This window comes from Rhodnius prolixus, unplaced genomic scaffold (genome assembly GCF_049639745.1).
Source record: "Rhodnius prolixus isolate KJV_2025 unplaced genomic scaffold, Rpr scaffold_4, whole genome shotgun sequence".
Taxonomy (NCBI): Eukaryota; Metazoa; Arthropoda; class Insecta; order Hemiptera; family Reduviidae; genus Rhodnius; species Rhodnius prolixus.
Window position 1 is genome coordinate 10,784,507 of NW_027411614.1, and position 22,384 is coordinate 10,806,890.

Below are 22,384 nucleotides of genomic sequence, written 5' to 3' on the forward strand. Positions count from 1 at the left end.
TTTTGCATTCAGTGAGTTCTTTTGTTTAGGAGATATTCTGGTTTCTGGATATCGGTTTCAATCCGATTTCGAACTTTTGCTCAGAAAGCAATGTTACATTATAATTAATCAAATTCTGCCATCCACCACTTACTAAATTCTTTCAGTTTGTAATCTTCAATTTCTGTGTACTATGAACTCTGTGAGTCGCGAATGTGTAAACACCCATTCAAAACCACTCTGCTATTCCTCCAATCTAGTTCATTCACATTTTTGATCATTTTGCAGCATGATTCAATCAGTAGATTACAAACCATTTTAGAACTCTCATAGTTTTTCCCGAAATCAAACGCTTTGTAAAAAGAAAATTGTTTTCTGAAATTTTTTATAAAATTTCAATTTTCACACAAAAATCCTTAAAATATTTGGCACAATTACCTCAAACCGCCTACGTTCTACATAAGCTCGTTGCTTGTACATGTTCTGTCTGCAGATCAATGCGTCGCCCAAGAAACTCTCTTCTAACTGGAATTTATAATGGCATAGAAACTTTAGTAAAAACTTTAAATTAAAGCTAATTATTGTTCTTACTTGAAGTTGCTGTTTACGAAAATAATAGTACTTAATCAGAGGAGATTAATGAGCAAAAACGTAGGAATATGGTGGCTAATAGAAAGAACAGAAGTTGCCTGAATGTAGAAGAGTGCAGTTTAAAGAGATTATAGTGAGGTGTAGAACAATACACGTTTTTGGGTGAAATCCAGACAAGGAAAATTGGAAGACAAATCCAGGCAACAACTGCATTCTGGAAAGAATTGCAAAGATGTTAATGCAAGTCACCAAACTGCTCAGTTGAGTGAATTATGGTTATCTAAAAATTACAATGTACTGGAAGGACAAAAAATAACTTATCTTGTAATCACGTTTTGCGGGAACCCTATGAAATTCTGTTAAATAAGTAATGAACAAGAGGTATTTAGATGATGTAATTTTTTTTTTTTTAATGGCGAATTAAAAAATGTCATACCCTTACATTTCTACCAATAAGATTGATGTCCATTAACTTATTAGTTTGATATAAGCACACTGAATCTTTATAAAGAGTTCTGATATCTGAAAAATAAAAATAAATTCAAAAAGTGCAGCTTTATAAAAATGTAGTTCCTAGGTGCATCTTCAATCTATTTTTTACTATTCGCAATCCACAGCTTACAAGTTTTTCCTATTAGGCATCACTCTAACATCCAATTTACACAGCTTGTTACATGATTTAGTAGAAAGTAGCGAATTCAAATCTGGACGTTTATCAAGGATCTTCTGAAGTTAAAGGAGTTACGGATGTTTTTGCAAGTGATCAGTGCTAATTTTAAGGATTACAGCTGGTCTGAAGAGCCTAGAAAGTGGTCTCAGCCATCTTTAGGCTTAGGGAGAAAAACCTTCAGATAGTAGCTGAGAAGGCTGGTTCTTAGCACCCAGCATTAAAAAAAAGAACCGCAGATAAAATAGGTTTCAATCAACCACAAAATGCCATTGCGAGCAGCCGGCTGTTCCTAGAAGCTATCCAAAGCATTTCACGTCCTATCATGTTGCTTAAAAATTTTCCTTAAACTAATTATTACTTGCAATAAAATGTGGTTATGTACAGAAAATCCGGAAAAAAAACCGAAAACAATGGAAACTAGCGCTTTTCTTAGAAAGTTTTTATAACCTCCACCGTTTGCTAAGGTCCTAAGATAACCAATTACTAAACCTAAACTTCCATAAGAAAGTTTGTCCTTAGACCAAATGTTGGCGAGGATCTTAAAACGCTGTTCACTTAACGTTGCAGACTCTAAACATTAGAAATGGTTTGCATTCCTTCTTGGATGACTTCTGCGGTTCAATAGCAAGTCCTACTTTAAGCAGATGTATCTTCAAGTGCCAGTATCCTGGTGGATAGTGTGTGAACTTTAGGTCAATCTACGTTCTACCAAGAAGGCAGCCTTACCAGATAGATTAGAAATATCTTTGCCCAATGTTCTCCACAAAATTTTTATTAAATATTAAACAAATTCCGTTTCATGACCTACTTTTAGCACGGTAATTATGAAATGAAAATGTAGAAGTTATAGTTAAAATCGACTAGTATAATCACAGTATGTGGTTTTGCCTCTAAAGTTTTAAAAAAGGCCTGTATCTCAAAGATTCTGCCAAATAGTATAAGTAAACAACTTTGTTTTTAATTTTAGAAAAAATTTAACAAACTTTAGTTACATCCTTGTAGAGTATGTTCAACAATATTAACATTACCAAAGTAACCATCACCAGAAAGAGAAGTTGAAGGTGAAGACTGGACCTTAATCTAAGAAAACATCAAAAGCAACCTTACTTACTGTTATCACCAACAAATAATACAGATTTATGCTCTAAAAGTCTTATCATATCCAAATTAGTGAATACATCGGCCATTTTTCTTGATTACTTTCTTGTCTAAAGTAGCTTCCTTATTTTTTATAGAAGTTTTCTGGGATGCAAATTCTATTCACTTCATCTCCAATAAAATGCTCTGTAACAATCCATTAATTAATTGAAAAAAAAAATGCTAAACAAGTTATCAGTGGCTATTTGTATAGAGGAAATCGAAATTGGAGAAAAACCGAATTAGAGATGACCCCTTGGTTCTTATTTTGATTGTTGATAGTTTAATGTTTGTGACGTATAAATAACATCTTACAAATAAATCATATGGGAGTTTTATAAAATATACATCTAATGTCGTTATAATAATTCATATTCTTTTTTTTTTCTTTCTAATCGATTCATTATTTTTTTTTTAATTTCTCGTTACAGACAACTGTCTTAGCAGCTCATTCCTGACTGTACCATAAACTGCACTTGCTGTAGCTGGTGTTGCAACCCTGTGCCAACTCCGCTCTTCTCTCTCTTACTGTCCATCACCGGGGCAGTGAGCTGTAAGAAGCTCCTGGAAAGAGAGAATCTAAGGGTCATCAGCTAGATTCGAATCTGAGGAATCTCCACTGGATCCAGTTCGCCCTAACACTGAACGATTTCCTTCTTCAATATAAAGAATGATGATCTTGTGGTTTGTCTAGTCTAGTGTGTATTGAATTAAATAGAAAATAAAACTAATGCAACAAAATTCTGGGTTATAATAATTGATCCACACATCTTATAACTTTTGTTGTAATCATTTTTCTGAAGGTAAATTAGGTTTTTAGAAAAGGGAGACGTAGGCATTTATTTTAAAGCATCAGTTAAGCAAAATATTGTTTCAGTATCTTGTATTGTATGTTACGAAGAATTAAATGCATTAAAGTAGTTGTTTTTTAGAATAAATTTATATGGTAAATCTCATTAAACTAACAAATATTTAATAATTCATATTTGCATTTGTATTTATTGCTTATATAAAGACTGGCTCTTTGAACAAGCGTTTGACAAAACATTATTTAAACATAGTACATGGTTTAGTCTGTACAAAAAAGATGACAAAATTGAACAAAATTATAACCAAAAAAACAAAAATAAGAACTCTTTTGTACAAAATTGTAAAAGTTATTAACTTACGCGAATCACAAATTATCATGTTATTCTTTTGTTGAACATATTTTATGCACATAAATAATAAAGAAGCGTTGTGATTAGTAAATTAATCGAGTAACAAAAATGTTTAGTTCATCGATATTCGATTAAGAATTTTCTTAATTTTAAACAATTAATCAGAAATATAAACAAATTGTTCAATTTAGTTTCATCATTGATCTATCAAAGATTCCATTGTATTTTGTGCGATATATTTGTGTCTGAATGAGATAAAATCAAGGCAAGTACTCAGGAAGTGCTGTAAATTATCAACTTCGCCAGATTTACAGAGTTCACAAGGTCTGAGAGTTCATGCTTTATTCCAGTTAAAGAAAAGCGAGGAGTTTTTTAACTTGCTAAGCGAATGTGCATTATTAAACTTTAAATAAATCTCAAGATTGCAGTAAGGGAAATCTTACGAGTGGCTCACTCTAATTTACTTTATGAACGATAAACATCGAGAATTGGGAGAAAGGTGCTTATAATCGCCACCTCTTTGATTAGCCTACATTCCGTGCGTGACTTAGTGATTTGGAGCTTTCATGCGTGTAGGGAGAGAAGATGAGATGGCACACGTCTGGTAACGAGATGCACAGCTGCCGAAGCCTCTCTCCTGTATACCCCGAGTCTCCTTTATATAACAGACACACAACTGATCAACCAACTCACTACCGCACCAAATGTCTTCTCAGAAAGGAGAAGAAGTTGGAAAAAAAAAGCCTTACAATATATTCCTTGTTACTTGGCTGTCGGGTTCGTCCCTTCCTGCGGGTTATCCGTGGCTCCACCACTCGTGTTCTTGTAGTACCTTGTGTTGCACCCGAATGCTAACTCTATACTTCTCTTCTGCCTTACCATTGTTTGTTTTTTATTGTATCCTTTCTTTTCATTTTGTTTCTTTAAACTGTTCTTGTGGTTGAAAGTGATTTCTTGAAAGAAACAAAGATAATGTACGCATCACATACGTCCCGTTTTTTATTTCCGGTCTTACCTTTCTTCCCCCGTGACAATCAGACATTTTTATCCCTACCTTAAATGCCCATTTCATTATTGTTTAGCTCACAATAACATTAAACTTTATAGTCTCCTTCCTTTTTCCTGTATTAACTTTAAACCCAAACTTTTTTTTTTTGTTACTTTGACTTCTCTATTTCAACGAACTGCTTTCTGTGGTTTTACGGAAAAGTCCATCATGATCGATATAATGGGACCGTGTTTCTCACGCAATTTAGAAATCCGATTTAGTAGATGATTTTTCTCAAAAGATTAATATTTTCTTACAATTGTTGGAAGTTATGGAGGAGAATAGTCTCAATATGTAGACGGTTTTCAAAACGCCAATATTGTGATAACATGAAAACTGTTATATGGAACTTGCCTTTATGGGATTTTACATCTTCGGATTCATGGAAACAAGTTCATGATGTAGACCAGGAGTGGGAAACTTTTATCATCAGCAAGCAAGTTTTCTAATTATTAATTGCATTCAATTTTCAATACTCCCGCAAGGGAAGGCCTGTACAAAAGAAAAACAAATTTAAGCTAGAGGATTCGCATGTGATTGCAGGTTAAAGTGGAGTTATCTGTGCCGGGTTTTGGCGACTTGGTTGATAAAAGGAATGTTAAGATCAAGATGTATAGCCCGGTTTACTACGGATTGAAGTATTTTAAAATGTAGTGATTCAATCCTTAGGAGATTGGTGCGTTTGGTTGAACCATACAGTTGTATTCCATGTGCTCAGATAGGTTTTAAAATAGAAGTATAAATTAGTCTTTTGTTGTCTAGAAACAGTTTAGATCTATCGTCAAAGCGTTTTTTAGTTGCCGAAAGCTTCTACCTAGTTCTGCTCTTTTTAAGTTTAGAGTGGGAATTATACTTGTATTTCGATTGTAGTAAATTTAAATGTATTGGAATATTTGGTATTTGGCAACCCTGTAGAGGGTGTAAGAGAAGGGCTGACCGTTAGGGGTAGCTAGAGGGTTGCAGGTAGTTGGAGACATTCCTCAATTTAGTTGAGTTTAGTTTTATCACTCTTTATGGAAGTTATGCTTTATGTGTGTTATGCCTTATGAATTATGTGAATAAACTATATTTAGGTTAATTTGTGTTTATTCAAACCCTTAAGAGTATTAAGTATATTATTATTGTTTTATGCGATCATTTTTCCAATATTTTACACGATCTAGACAGTGAAAACCGAAATGAAGGCAAAATTTTAGAGCAACTTATAACGCAAAATAATTTCAATATCTTCTCAATTTATAGATCTGTACCCAAAAAAAAAATACTATAGCTTATAACTGAGGAATGTATAGTGTAGTGATAGCGAAACTTTTGAGCTCGGCGTCAAATTGAAAAATCCTAACTTAACTCTGGCACCTTATCACTTATAGAAATATTTATAATTTTTTGATATTTGCAACCATAGTAGAAAAAGTAGATTTATCAAAAGACCCACTTATGATCTGAGGAAAGTTTGCTGAATCCTTATTCTCAATAAATACCGTAATTTCTACAAAGTACTCCACAAATCGCTATATTATTAAAATTCGTGTCACCCAAAATGAGTTCGCTTGTAACCTTTGACACCAATCACGGCACTAAGGTGAACTATAACATTTTTGTAGTAAGTACGGAAATTAGAAAATCCCTAGTCTTTCACTAGACATAGAAGGCTATTGAACTTTTAAGGCACGATCAAGGTCGTCTAGACAGCCGGCCGAGAAACATATGTCCGACATCAGTTGTGCCAGAAATTAATCCAGCACAGGTAGAAAGTGAGGCACACGTGCGAGCGAGCGCCTTCACTTTCAGCCAAATGAAACTGAAAAGCTTTTTCTCTTTAGATCTTTGGTAGGTGAGAGTGATGGACCAGTGAGGAAGAGGGTTGATTGTTTGGTTGATTGCCCTCCACACAAGGAGAAAACGTTAACTATCTTCTGTTGAAGGGCTTCATTATAGTAAGTCATTATTAAGGGTTTGGGCGAGCAGGGGGTGTGTCTTAGCGGCTGTTATTCTGTATAACAGTAAGGCTGGCATACGACACACTCATAACCCGAAGGAGACCTGTATCATCTCCCCCATTCTGTTGATGTACTTTGTATTATTATCATTATTATATACTTATAACAGTCTTAAGAAACGGTAACCTCCTTCGTTCGTTACAGCTGTATCCTCTTTTTTGCCACTAATTACTCCGGTGTTCTGCTCCTTTAATCTGCCAATAATAAAAAGGTTATTTTTTTAATATGTCTTCTTGATTTTAATGGACATTCCTTTTTTTTACTTTCTATATTTTTAACTTTTAATGCAACTCTGGAAAATGGGCCGAGATCGTGAAATGCAAACTGAATAAATTTTTTTGAAGCTTTTTTCCCCTCTGGTTCAATTACCTGCAACAAACTTCGCTTAAATTTCGTGAGTTCTTCATGGTTAGTTTTTTTATTAGAGTTCCCAAACAGATCACAAGTCTGGTTTACCAGAATACAGACTCGAGTTCAGACCCCATGTATTCATGTAAAACTTAGCATGCAAAATCACATTGCAGACTACTCGCAAATTATTGAAGCTCGCATAAAATAACGCATTACTTTACTTGTTTTATTCTCCCACTATTTTGTGTGCAGCTAAATTTTCTAAAATGCCTTTCACTTCTTACCTCTATTAGTTCATTTTATTTCCAGGGATAAATTTACTCAAGGTAGAGTAGCCTTTCTCCTGTTTCACGAGGAAACCGATTCTTGCTTTTGGACTCTACGTTAATTAATGCTCTCCTATGGAGCAAAGTGATTACTCTGATGACCCATCGTAATGGACGATGATAACAATGACTCCTCAGCCCATTATCCCTGCATCCTATCGACGTTGTAGAACAGAGGTGGAGCAGTGGATTTTGAAAGAACATCGGAAACGGTGGAGATCCCAAGCTGATTGCCATCAGGCTAAAGAAATTCTTGGCCTGTCTAAAAACGGCTTTAGTTAGTTTTAGCAGGTCCCGGATCCGCCAGTTGGTTCAGGTGTTGAGTGGACATGCGAATCTTTTCAAATGCGGCCTTACCCAGTCGCCAATTAGCGCTGGCTGTGGTGAGTCCAATGAGACTGTGCGGCACGTTGTAGAGGTGTGCCCCGTTTATTCTAAAACTAGATTTCTCGTCTTCGGAAGGTCAAATGTTTCCCTACCGGAGATTGTAGCATCTGGTACTCTTTACCAGAACTTTCTAAGTTTATTCAGTGCACTGTGGCGATTGAGTCGTCATGCTCCCTAGTGTCCTGTTACTACTTTATTAGTTTATTACATTAGCATATGGCAACTTTTAGCCGGATTTGTTTTTAAACCCTGGTATCTCTTATGAGATGAGGGGTAGGCGGAGAACAATGGGCATTTTGGATTGCCTGCGTTCCTTCCCCTTTTTTGGTGGAACCGCCCTTTTAATACAATCTACAATCTACAATGCACATTAGCACCATTGTTAAATTCGCAAAATTTAGCTTAAAAATTCAACTTCCTTCTGCTGCATTTACTGGAGACGAAGATAAAAGATAAAAGTGGTCCATCATGTATTTGCAACCATTATTTTAATGATAGATCTCTGTTCCACGATTCCAGGCTATTACTAAAGATCATAATGGATTAAATTAATAAAACCGTACGTTTAGTTCTAATACTTAAAATAAGAGAGCAGTATCGCATGACTGCTCTATTACACTCAGGTAATGTTTTCTTTTCTTGCAATCTCTCTCTCTCTCACTCTCTCTCTCTCTCTCTATATATATATATATATATATATTTCTCCAGGTCTTAATCTATAAAGAACAATGACATCTATTTTAGATGCTAACGCAGTCGCAGACGTTTAAACACACGATACTCTAGTTACAGCTAATTTACTCATTTGTCTTCTTGAGCACGTATTTACCTGACAGTCGTACTTTACCAGTTCTAGAGTTTCATTTCACTCCATTTATACGTTATTACCATGATTGCTTCGTAATCACAATGATCTAGCTAATGTTAATGAAATTCTATTTTCTGTTTCTTAGTTTTCTTTTTACTATAAACACTGTTTAGTGTGTGCATGATAAGTAAATTGATTGTAAACTTTTGTTTACATATAATGTTCTCAGCGTTGAAAGTAGCGTGGTTTTTGTAAGTTATAAATAAATCTGCAGGGAGTTAGAAAATTCACAGAGAAAGACTTTATGTACAGGAAGACCAAAAGATCTGTAGATGATTTACCAATAACAGATGCTGGAGTGTGCAGCTAACCACCAGACAACGTCTTATTGTGCCCAGGTCGTTCTTCACTACTGGATTAAGTAGCTCATTCTGTCAACAAGTGTTTGACTTAGCTGAAGTCAAATCCAATGCACCTAATTAGTTAACTTTTGATGATGGATGAAGGGCTGAATCCGGTTAGGATTACATGCTTGCTACGACGATAAAAATCATCGATATTTTCAATCTTTGGATTGTTTGAGTTCCTAGCGATTTTTGTTTTGAAGACCTAATACGCTGGAAAAACGTCCAAAAAAAAACAAAAGAACATACGCCTAACAGTAATTATTGGACACAGTGGACGGAGAAGAATTCGAAGAAGTAGATTAAGAAGACGTTGCTGATAACTTGCAAGCTATAGGCTCAAAGTTTTTGGCCGCAACAACATCTGTTATTATATCTTCCCTTATTTAGTAATATTAGTGGAATATAGGACACGGAAGTGGTTGATTCTAACGGCCCTTAACTTCATACATACTCATACACAAACGGATCACGTGTTAGTGAAGAACAGACTGAAGAGTCACGTGTGCCGCCCGTTCAGTTCCACAAGAATGATCTTGGGCCCATGTGTGCACGGAGACGCAGTACTGCTGTACAAAACTGTCTGGTCGGCACACGCCACTGTTGACCATATCTACTTCCTACAAAAGTTTTTTTTTTTCCTTTATACAGCTAGCATTTTTTTTCTTCAACTAGATTAAACTCGCAATAGCTATGCATTATCTATTTTGCCCTATGAAAATGGAATATCTTTGGAATAATTATAATTATCAGGCGGATGGATTTATAATAGAATGGATGTATACAGAATAGGAAGTTACTCGTTAGTAACCTAATTATGCTAGCCACTGCCTTCAGTATCTTCAGCTAATTATCATTTCATCCGCTCCATTTATTATCAGTGCAACAATTACTTGAACTTTTTTTTCTTTTGTTTACTTCACCTAACGATCTAACCACATGGCTTTCTTAGACATCATAAGAATGCATTGAAATTCTGTTCTTCAAAAGTTAGTCGGCATCTACCTCCTAAGAGGAAGTATGTTAGCCAGTGTCATAGTCTTACAACACGAACAACTAGAACCGGATACAGGTTTTTGTAGGCCCTTGGGCGACAAAGCCTCAGCGGGGCCTTTTGTGGTGGAAATCTTAGCCAACTACATTAAAAATTATACAGCAAATAAAACGATCTAAATAAATAGGCCACGCCCCTGGACGCTGTTCTGAAGATTAGCCGCCGTCTTCTTTGTCAGTTATTCCGTTTAAAACCATGTACATTCGCTTTATTCGCTCCTTAAGGGTATTCTAAACGGTGTGGGGCGACAAGTGCCGGGGGCCCCTAGAAGCGATGTTAGCCCGGGTACTTGCCCGGGTAAGCCAGAAGCTGACGCCGGCCCTGTTGTGTATACATTCCACCACTGGCTTAATCATTAATTCACTGAAGCTGAAATCCTAAAATTTCCGGTCAAACTGGACAAGAATTCCTAAAATTTCCTTTTATTTGCAATCGTAACTTTAAATTCGGCGTACCTTGTTTGTACAATCGAATTCACGCCTGAAATTCGAATTACCATTACAAAATAATTGAAAAAATAAGTAATTGTTGACTAATAATTATAATAATAATAATGATGATGTTTATTTACTTCTAGCTATATACATAAATACATAAGTTACATTACAGAATATAATAAATAATAACAATTAAATGCATGGAGCGTACTCCGTCCGCAGAGATTCGAAGTATAAATTTTAAATATCTCAGTAAAACACAGTAAGACTATGATGCCTTGGATATGTAAACAAAATAACCGAAGAGACTCTGTGCTTGGGCAGAAATCAGATTACTCTATCCTATCCAAATGGCTTTCTTAGACATCATAAGAATGCATTGAAATTCTGTTCTTCAAAAGTTAGTCGGCATCTACCTCCTAAGGGGAAGTATGTTAGCCAGTGTCATAGTCTTACAACACGAACAACTAGAACCGGATACAGGTTTTTGTAGGCCCTTGAAATGATGAAATGATAACCTACCTATCCAAAGGGCATGGTAGGTTCAGGAAGCATCTGAACAAGGTGAGGGCTTATCAGCTTGAAACCGTTGTGCAGATTGTGTCAGGAAGGAGAGGAAAAGGTCTCTCACTGGTTGTTCGATTGCGTGGCATTCGAGAGGTTGCGCTATCAAACCTTTGGAACTTTGAGACCAAAGGAGATAATAGCGCAAAAAGAACTAGTAGGGAAAGTCCTCAACCTCTTTAGTAGGGGAGGTTTTGTCAACTAGATCCAAAGGGGGTGGCACAATAATGGCCTCTTTTGGGTGCCGTGGGGCATAGATCCCGTCCCGCTTTTGTAATCCGTAATCCATGATCTCTAACTACCAATACTTATATGAAGGCACATACTTTACTATTAACATTTTTATTTCAATTTCATGAGGTTCAAAAATCTTGAGAATGCATTTCCATCGCACGCTCTCCGCAACTTCCAAAACATTGAATCCCAACCTTATTTTCAAAAAATGAACTTAAAAATTAAAAAAAATAATAAATTTTACAAATATTATACATTTAAATTAAGTATTTATTAAATATATCAATGTAAATAACACCCGCGATATTTTATTTTTTTACATTAATAAGGGTTAAATAAATATAAATGGATCATTGTTTCAACATGTATGGCGGTTGCACGTGTGACTCCAATGGACCGTGAGACCGGCGAACTCCTTCTAACCCTGTGCCACTTAAAGGAATATTATTATTGGTTAGCAATTAAATAGGAAGGAAACCAAAGGACGACAAGGGTCATATCCTTCTTCCTTGCACAGACACACACACACACATGTACACTTATCTGTCATCATACAGAAACATACTTAATGAAGTTCACACAATTCGAAGACGATGTTAAAAAAAAAAAAAGATAGAAAAAGATAAATGAAGAATAAAATAAAATAAACGGACTTTTTCCTGGCAGGTGTTCGTTACATAGAATGTATGGATAGTAGTGTCGCGACGTTTTTGGTCGTTATTGTGCGGCTCCATTTATGGATCCAGGGTCTTCTACCGTGGGAAACAATACCTGAACATGGTCCACTTCCTCAATACGACTATCAATGCTTCCTTTAGCCAATAACGTATAATCGCGCTATCACAACTTTAGTTGGAAAACTATTATATATGGCACTTAAACACTAGTTCCAAACTATTGTCGATAAAACTAAACCAGACTTTAGTTCTAATTATCGCCGAGAGAGAGCGATTAAAGGAAGCTTTATTAAGCACGCTAAGAGAATCAACTTCCTCGAGGAAGCGTCAATATAAAATTTTCCTCTTCGAACTTAGAAAATATTTGCTAAACATTTAGTTACTGTCAACATAATAACGATTGGGAAACGTCCTGATATGAACATAAAAAGACGACAAAACTAATGATACTTCCTTAAAATTTGTGTGCGCATAATTGGCTCATAGATCGGAAACGTGAAGTTCAATTCAAACCTGGCAAATTTAGTCCTTAACTTTCGTAAATTCTCCTCTTGCTCTTCATCAACGTAGTTGGTTCCACTCTCTCTACTTAAGTACGCGTTCAATTACGATGAATATATGTCGGCTATTGAAGCTGCCGATCATCAGCCAGATGATACCTGGTTGTGCATAATGGAATTCATTCATTCGTAATGCTATTACCTTTCTTAAGGATGCGAAATGTCGCAACTCTGGCTAAACCTTAAAGGACTTAATGTCTGCTTGAATTACGCGACCTCTTTGAAGAATATTCAAGCTCTAGACAACTCTGCATCCATTTTATGTTTGTTCTTGCCTTCTAACGGAATGAACAGATTTAATCAAAGTTCAAGTTCAAAGCTTGTTGGTCCGTTTTTGAGTTATGCGGTGCAAGTTGTCAAACGTATAATTCACTTAAAGTGGAAAGAAAGAAATAAAATAAAAAAAAAATCTACAAGTTAGATCCTTTAATATTCCGTGCCGATTTTATAGGAAGGAAGTGAAATGAAGCGATACGAAAAAGGCAAGGCTAGTGTGTGATGAATATTTAATAGCCGGCCCCCCTAGTAGACTTGCGGGACTAGCAAAGAGGCAGATTGCTGTTGGGAGGCGTGAGCGGACACCACACGCTGTCTCTGGAGGACTGTACCCTCGATACCTTACACGATAAAACTCACACTAACGCACACGTTAAATGATAGTAATTACGATCACATGTAAAAATTTTGGTTGTTTCGTGTATTTTAGTCTAAACTATTACTAAAAAAACACACAGCGGACTGAGGAAATAGAAGACTCCGTTTAAGTTGTCTGCGATACCAAGAACAAACAAACCACCAGTATATACAAACGGACACGAACTCTGACAGTGATAATGCAAATGTCTAGAGCTCTGCCAACACTCGTTTCCTGCAGGCCCGTGTCACTTAGTGCACGAAATGTGAACTCACGATTCTTCCTACTGCACTTTTATGCTTGTTTTATTTATTTAATTTTAATGAAATGATTACATTGAACAATCTAAGAAACCAGCTGTGGTTAGTTGCATTTCTGATATGCATTCAGTCGTTGACAGGTTAAATTCAGGTAATGCAAAAAAAAATTTTTTTTTTTAAGAAGCTGTTCATTTTGTCCATGTTAACAATTTACTGGCCCATCTCTTCTGTATATTACCAATCTTTATGCAATTTTATACTTTTTACGCGAACTTAGAAACGTCAGAGGCTTTCTCAGGCGGCTTTGGGTCCTGCTTTTAAGAATATTGGGTTTGCGACTGTGCTTTGAAGAAGTGTGGTTATGTTTAGGAATTAGAAAAGATCCTAAACCTTGACGCCTTAAATAAATCCATTCAATTTTAAATACACAATAAATTTCAGTAGATACATTTTATTTTTTGTGAGGTAAATAGTTCGTGATTTTCACTAGTTTCACAAGCATACACCAAATAGGTAATTTCGCTTGGATTTCAAGACTGAATCGATCCAAAGTATTTTTCGAATAGAACATTGCTTTTACATAGGTATGTTCTATAACTCTCTATATGTTATATTCAAATATAGCCAATGGCATAAACCAATTCCATTTAAATTACGTGCTCTACAAATGAACGAAGCCTGAACGGTAGAGGTATAAGCTAAAGGCTGGACAATTTACGCAGCCTTCAGGGTCTTGCGCAGTTGTCCACTCCACTTGTGTGCTTGATAATCTTGAGGTTTCAAAAGCTAATCTAAAGCAGTTGTTGGAAAAGATGAGGCACAATTTAATCACACATCACTTTGAAATGGAAAATTATTAAGTACTTTGTTAAAGAGCCAATCCAGAACTGTTGTATCAGTTGTTTCTGGCTGCATTACTGGTGTAGTTTTGCTTTATTTATGTTCTTACTGAACATAATATTTGAAAAAGATTTATGGCTTCAATTGAAAATGGAATTGCAAAGATTAAAGAATTAAATTAAGGTTAAAGGTAAAATAGATAATTAAAATTTCACCGATTTGCGATGAGAAGTTATGTTATGATGGCGCATCGTAAGATATTGTTAAACCCATACTGATGCAAGCAAGACAAACCCAAATAAAAAACTGAAAGAAATTCCAAGATTTTGGCGAGATATTCAAAATCTTCTGAAGAAGCCAAAACGAAATACTACCAAAAAAATAAAGTACATTTTTAGTCTATTTTCCACCCTTTAGAAGGCTATCCTGAATATCAATCAATCTACAAGTCCTAAACAGCTCTCTGCCCTTCATCATAATGGCAGTAATTAAATCTACACAATAATGACGAGTAGTGGAATAATAAATATAAATAAACAGTTGTTAAACTACACTGATGACGCAATATACCAACAGCTGAACTTACACACTCTTTCTGAATAATAAAGCTGAACATTTGTTAAGGGAGAGCTTTTTGAAAGCCAGAAAAGTGGTACACCATATTCATGTTAAGTTTCTTGTTATACAATTTGTATAATCAAGTCATGTGTATTATTAACAGCATGTCATGCACATCCATATAGAGAAATGTGAGCATACATTCAAGGTGGAGTAATATACTATCTTGCATTAGCATAACTTGTACTCTCTACTTTTAAGGTAGATAAAAATTTGTGTACAGTTGGTCTTATTCAAAACTTATTTAAGGAGTCCAGTTTTTAGAAACGAAATTAATAGGATAGTTTTTTTATTCACTTTCATTAGACAAGGAAAGTATTGCAATAATGTCGACTTTTTGAAATTGATTTTTATACTGAAATACAGTTTTGAGCTCTGCGGAGTCAGAAAAAGTGGTTCACAGGAAATAGTAGGTGTATGAATAGTTAAACTGAAATGAAAAGACTGGTGGAGTTGCTTTCTAGATGAAAGGAAAAGGCTGGTGGATTTGCTTTCTAGATGAAAGGAAAAGTAAAGGACTTCCCATTTTGTTTTCTTCCGGTTAACAGGAGTTTTCAGATTTTGCTTGAATGAGCTTACAAAGTATAAAAGGGAATTAGATCATTTTAAGGTAGTATTTTTTAAGAAATCTTTATTCTTGGCAAGTTTAGACGTAACTCTTTATGCCAACGTTTGTAATTATGTTTAGTTCATCATCAGAGCTTCTATTTGCAATTATTAAGTAACTATATGAACACTGTATTGTACACCCTAATAGCTTTAAAAATTTATTTAAACTCTTTTTAAGTAGCGCCAACGGTTAGAGGGATACTTTCAAAGCTAATTTGTAGGTACTGGGTTCGATTCCCAGCCTAGTTGTTGAATTTTATTTAATGTTTAATATGAGAACTTTGTGGTCAAGTATAGTCGCCTCCTAATTGGTAGTTGGACGTAAAGCCTGCCTGAAACATAAGCATTACTTTATTTTACATTTAAACTCAGTTAAAATGATATTCAAAAGTTTTTTAAAACAATTAGTAATAATAATTTGTGCAATAACTTTTACAGAACTTGTATTGTATATAATAGTTAGTAGCCACATATCCAAGCTCTCCTGATGAACTAAATTTAATTTGAAATTGAAATATTGTTTGGCACAAAGAATTGCAACAAAAACTGATCCAAAACACAAGGTTCTCCAAGACTGGTTATGAACTACTACCATCGAAGAACATTTGTTTCATTGGAACACAAATAAAGAAAAAGAAATATTGTTCAAGGTGTCTCCTCTACACAAATGTTGCTAATTAAACCTTTACCTGTTGAGTTGACATTTACCGTAGAACGCCTTGCTGTAATTTTCTTATTGCTGGTGTAAATGTCACACTTTGGTTACTGTAGCATTAACATGTTGCTAAAAAAGTGTCTTATTGATCCACTATAATATGCATTATTCAAACAAGATCTACAATATCGTTGTAGTATTTCTGAGAAAACAATTTAGCAGTAATAGATCTTTTAGCTAAGCAAATTTTAAAACTTTTTTTGAAGTATATCGATATCTTTTAAACCAAATCAACGTTATTACAGTGTGTATCTACTTCTAAAATGAGTTCAATAGTTAACTATAATGGATCGATTAAACGAAAAATATACACAAATCAGTAAGTACATTTTATTTAAATTCAGTGCCAACCGTATAGAATAGAAGATTTCAACTATAAAGCACGGTGATGCACTCCCTTTTGGAAGCGCTTTGTAAAGATTCAGGGAATATAATCTTTTATTTAAAAAGAGAAAAAAAATGTCGTCGAAGTTGGATGTTTTTCAATATTATGATTTCCGTTCAGATTTTAACGATCAACCCTTATACTACTGTCCTACCAAACTTTTAATTATACATTTAAAAAAAAGCACTAAGTTGCAGTATAAGATCAATTCTTAGATCTTACAAAAACCTAATCCCTTAAAGACTATATCAGTCCGTAAAAACGAGTAAAATATAAACTCTAAAGATGGATTATTTTAGGACAGCGTTTCCCAACCCTGTGGTACGCGTACCACTGGTGGTATGCGATTTGTTGGTTGGTGGTACGCGAAAAATAATCAATAATGGCGGACATCAAAAGTTAAATCATAAAAATATCATAGAAAACATTTTTATAGAAACGTTTTTACCTACAATTCATAAAAATTATTTTAATTAATAATATTATACAGTAAAGTTGTTAATATGTACAGTAAAAAAGTTAGAACTCCTTTGTAACAGATACATTGTATCTCCTATACAAATAAATATAATAATAGTAAAATAATACACTCGGAATAGCAAATTTCATGAAATACATTTATTTTTACGAAGTGGTACAATGATGTACTGTGATACGCGAGCTAAAAAGGTTGGGAAACGCTAAATTAAAGCATCTAAAGTTTTCATAGTTTTAAACTTTCCCTAAATTTAAGTCTTAATATCTCGGCTCCTATAATACAGAAAATACGTAAGTATTGGAGAAAAAGAAATACATTACGCGGTGACCACACACAAAAAAAACCTGACATATTCACCTGTCAGTATTTGTATAACTTCCCGTTTCAATAGGTTTGTTTCGTATATTTTTCTGCTTAAATATCTCTGGATAAAAAGAACGAGTTTTTTTTCAGAAATAATAGGAATATCTGATGGCAGGTGTTCTAGTTTTTGGTGTTTGAATGAAAGAAGAGAAAAAATAAAATAGACACTATAGGTTTCCATTGAAAGGGGAAGAAACGTCGAGATAGCACGTGTTCTACTAGTAGAAGAGAGTTTGTCCGGAAGGAAGCTGATTTAGCTGGAGAATAGTACTTTGTCTGGGGCAAAGTGGGCGTGCTGCTCTCTGCTGGTATTGGTAACAATTAAATACAGTATTGTCGTCCTCTTTAATGAGACATCAACTGAACAATATAACCATCAAACTACTTTAAAAATAAAAACATCGTTTTCCACTTAATCTGTCAGTCCTCGTTACAAGGGATTTCCTCTGTGAGCCACTTCCAATTATTCCCAGAATGGTGGCTAAGGAAATGGATGAGAATATATAATATACAGAAGAAATGGAGCAGTCAACTAAACAATGAGATCAAGTTAGACTTCTTAGCGAGCTCTAAGAAAATTTAGACTACAGTGAAGAAGAAATGCGCACAGCTCCCAAGTTATTTGCATATTGCAATTAGTACTTCAATCAGCGGCATTCCACAAGGATGAGCGTACCTAAAATATTTTCTTGAAGATATAAAACATTTCTTTTAATACTCTTTCATAATTACCTGTACTTCAACTTAAGAATGCTGTAAATGATGAAGAAACAAACAATATTGAATTTGACGCCCTACGTCAAACAAGAATTATATAGATTAGATTAGATTAGATTAGACTAGGGCGGCCTCAGGGCCTACGCCACTGCGACCCCTTTGGGTCTATTGTGGCTCCCCTAACTTTAAAGCTCACCCTCCAGACCTGTCCTTTTAATTAGGCTCTTAATGCTGGAGAGTGACTTTTGGGTAAAACTCACAGGCCTTGGTTTTTCCTCCCCGAGAAGTAACATCCTTAGCCACACGAGCCCCTCACACTGACACAACACGTGTAGTGCCGTTTCCTCCTCTTCCTGACAGAACCTACAAAGGCTATCATCTGCCAGGCCCATGCGATGCATGTGTTTTCTGAGTCTGCAGTGGCCAATTAATAGGCCTACAATCATCCTGATAGCCCCACGGCCTTGACGGATTAATTCTGCAGTCAGCCTCGGCGAATAGCCTTTAATAAACTCCTTCGCCTGTCTCTGCCCAGTGGTGGCAAGCCACCACTCCTGAGACCTACTCTGCACCCATAAGTTAATGGTCGCAGTCTTAACACACTTCGGAACCCCAAAACAGGGCTCCGGGCCAACGAAGTATCCCGCAGAGCCTTCCCGGGCCAGTAAATCTGCCGCTTCGTTACCCTTATGTCCTGAATGACCAGGTACCCAGACCAGAAAGACCTTATTTTGGTCACAAATTTCTTGGATTTAAGAGTGATATAATATGGTTAGGAGGATTTCTAAAAATGACTTTTTTACTAAATCATTATATTATTTGTGCTTTGCTTTAATAGAAAACGAATATCTACGTTCACATTCATTATACCAAAACACTCAAGAGGTTGGTTGAATAGCTACCTTCTGGGCCCAGGAGAAAGGTAGCCCACAGCTCTGACAGGTACTACCCTCCAATATCTACCAACCATATGGCCCTTTTTCCAGTTTGTTTTTCGAGATTTCTCTAAAATAAAGCCGACAGATGATAATATGTAACAATATTTATACATTACTAAACAATAACGTCAAAGCAATTTCTTGAGATATCTTCTCCTTTTAGAAGAATCAATAAATCCATGGATCCAAAAAATTAAAAAAAAAATAAAAGCGTTTTGCCAACCTAATTTATTTACAGGCGTGCCAACAATAACACATACATCAGCTGATATATCAGACACACATATTACCACCTATACAAAAAGCTATTTAACTCTCCGCCGTCAAATATTCATTGTGTTTAGTATGAATAATCGATCTGTTGTCAGACTCTTATGTTCTGAATCGATTAGTGGGCACTTTCAGTGCCAGTATTTTTGTTTTTTATTTATTTATGTTCAGGTGGTGTATGGCGGATGGCGACTGTTATTAAATAGAATATTACAAGCACCCCTTCCTCAGCTCTTCGTGGCCCAGTATTATCTTCTCCATTCCATCCGTGATCATTATTTCAAAGACAAAACAAAAAGTATTCATCTCCAAAGTTCACTTTACTTCCTTCTCTTGTCTCTTTAAAAGAAGTATTATCATAATAATGGATAATTTTTTTACATGTGATAAATAAACGCTGATTAAAAGTTAATTTTGAGAGAGGTGGCTATTTAGACAATCGCTGTTACATAAAATACCTTTAGAATTTAAGGTCTACTTATCTTACAATTACTTGAAGACAAGGCAGTATCCTTCAAGGTGCTGCAGCCAAAGTGGCTTTAGAGGTTGAAAAGATTAGTACAGTGATTCCTCAACTAAGTTTCACAAGTCGCCTTAAGGACTTTTGTGCCCGATGGTTACCCTTTTGCACCTCACAATGCGTGAGTAAATTTGGATTAAATAGATGGTTTAGTTTGACGCCAGAGAAAAATTTTTGAAAACTACTGGTCTAGAAGACAAAAGCTTATCCCCTTTAAGAGGTCCAGAGTTCAACCTAACGGTGGTGACATAATCTTCTCTGGTCTCAACTAAACAAAGATCTCATGCCGCAAACTAGCGATTGCTCTACAGGCAAACGGTTAAAGACGTCATTCACACATATATTCCCTGCCAGTCAAGCAATTTAATACCTTGTATTTGCCTTCATTCTAAACCCAAACTCTGATTTTTAGAGAACCCCAATAGATTGTCTTTACAATTAATAGAAGAAAATAAAAAAACGATTATCCAAATAAGATATAGTAAGCTTTCTATTATTACAATTTCAATGTTCTGGTTTATAAATTTTCGTCAAATAATAAGCCATAACTTTAAGGAAAAAATGTCCTTGTTAGAATCTCATTTCAGCTTCTCAAAAAAAAAAATCAATTTAAAAGAGAAGACAGGTTCACCAACTCTTGTAGTGCTAATCTTTTAAAGGAAAAATTGGCAAAGATGGATGTTTTTCAACATTATGCTTTTTAGTGCAGTTCTTGACGAAGAACCATTGTAGAACTGTCCTACCGGATAGCTAACAGACCATAAAGATACTTCAGAAGAGAGTCTTAACCTTAAAAATCAATTGAAAGGATGATTACATCACACATTACAAAAAATTGTGCACGTAAATCCCATAAATGTGCATACGTAATCAGTGTATCAAGGTTTAAAAAAAAAATAGTTGGAGCGATATCCGAGAAAATCCATTAAGTGTTTTTAAAAAATAAACGATTTTGTTTTGTAATTTCTCGAAAACAGAAAAAAAGAAACTACGTAGTTTCGAGAACAACGCCCACAAACTAGCGTTTGGAATACAAAAGAGACAAATTAAATTGATAACAAGTATCATCACAATATTATATCATGATTCAAACGAATAACTTTCCAGAAAAACGACGAAATTATAGCTTCAGTATCATGTACCATATTTAGGGGCGAGTTTTTACATTTGTGAAAGTTATGCTGCTTACGATTTTTTTCTGAAACTGGCATTCAGTTGTAGTTGTAATTGGTGTCCTTCACCATGAATATGCAGATAACTTTGAGAATATTTAATCGTAGTTATTATGTCTCCCTTTTAATAACACTCTATGTAAACATGTAATGGCCAACTCCTCCTCTGTAAACGTGATAAAACAGAGAAAAATCGTTTTAAAAAAACAAAATGAATTTAAATTATTACAATTTAAAGTTAGACACACGTGAACATTGGTTAGGCATTTATTAATATTTCAAGGTTATTAAACGTTTTTAATTATATTTTTCTTTAATTGGTAATAATTCAAAGATAGCATGCCTATTTTTTCTAAAATCGGCTTCAGAACTGTGACTACCAATATCTCTTCGCACTTATATCTCTTAGGGAACGTCTTATTCCCAAACTGTGAGTTTCAAAAAGTTTCTAAAGCCACCCCACGTCGCAACAGTACACAATTGTTTTCTCTGTTTTATGTTGAGATCTGACTTCTTAAGATTTAAGTTTATGTATGTAAGCATATATTAGTATAGGCGAGTAGAGGCAGAAGCGAAGTAGGCAAAGAGCTGCTTTTTTTTTCAGATGGGCTTACGCCCGATTACCAAATCAGGTATCGTAGAAGAAGGCGACTAGTAAACGTACTTTACTAAAAAATTCTCGCAGGAACCATTAAATAAAATCCAAGGCCATGATCGGGGAATCGAACCCAGTACCACAAAAACACATCTTACCTCTAACCGGTCGGCAAACGTAGCGCCTCAATTGGGATAGAATTTTGCTTAATAAACAGGTGGAAAGAAACTTCTCAACGGTATCAAAATATCTACAAGATACCAGCGTTGATGTTCAAACCACAAGGAAGTCTTGGGATTATTGGCAATTCAGTCGGCGTTGTTGAATGAAAGAGACAGCAAATAAAATTTTAAAAAAAGGAATAGAGAACAACTGGAGGGAACAGGTGGAATTTGTGAAATTTTGTCTTAGGTAGCTGGTAGGGAATGTTGAGGATATCGCAGTCCAATATAAAGACGCTTTCCAATCTTAAATGCCATCGTAAGATGTAAAAGATTTCCTAAGGTCTGAACATGAGCTCAGATTTATGCACATTAGCTAAACGATTTCAAAGAATCGCAAAACTTTTAAGTAGGATAGACACTCAATTTTGAAACTGAGACTCAATCGCAACAGACCCGGCACACTCTCTGAGGAGGTGTGGGTTTTTGAGAGAGAATTAAATTGATAATAAAAGACGATACTTAGAAAGTGTTTAAACAAACAGATGTTCAAGTAAATAATTTGTATTTTTAATGGTATTCATTTTTTCTCTTCAAGTGTTTAAACATAATTAGTAAAAAACAACTTGTATAAATTTAACCAATGTCCTTGGAATTGGAACGGAAACAACTTTTGGTTGGGAGTTACTTTATCAATATGTAAAAAAAAATACAACACTTTT

General features: G+C 35.1%; 1 protein-coding gene across 5 annotated transcripts in view; it reads right to left on the reverse strand.

Annotated features, from left to right (window-relative positions):
- The window catches only part of LOC141455353 (uncharacterized), a 79,967-nt gene that overhangs the window by 5,004 nt on the left and 52,579 nt on the right, over positions 1 to 22,384 (reverse strand). For 3 of the 5 annotated variants that reach the window (XM_074130339.1, XM_074130340.1, XM_074130341.1), the window contains exons 2-4: positions 2,352 to 2,524; positions 1,007 to 1,092; positions 418 to 504 (exon numbers count right to left, since the gene is read on the reverse strand). In XM_074130339.1, the coding sequence (XP_073986440.1) occupies positions 418 to 504; positions 1,007 to 1,092; positions 2,352 to 2,427 (249 nt within the window). In that variant the 5' untranslated portion in view covers positions 2,428 to 2,524. Of the gene's footprint in view, positions 1 to 417; positions 505 to 1,006; positions 1,093 to 2,351; positions 2,690 to 22,384 lie in introns of those variants that run through there. The other 2 variants (XM_074130342.1, XM_074130338.1) reach the window with 2 other exon arrangements.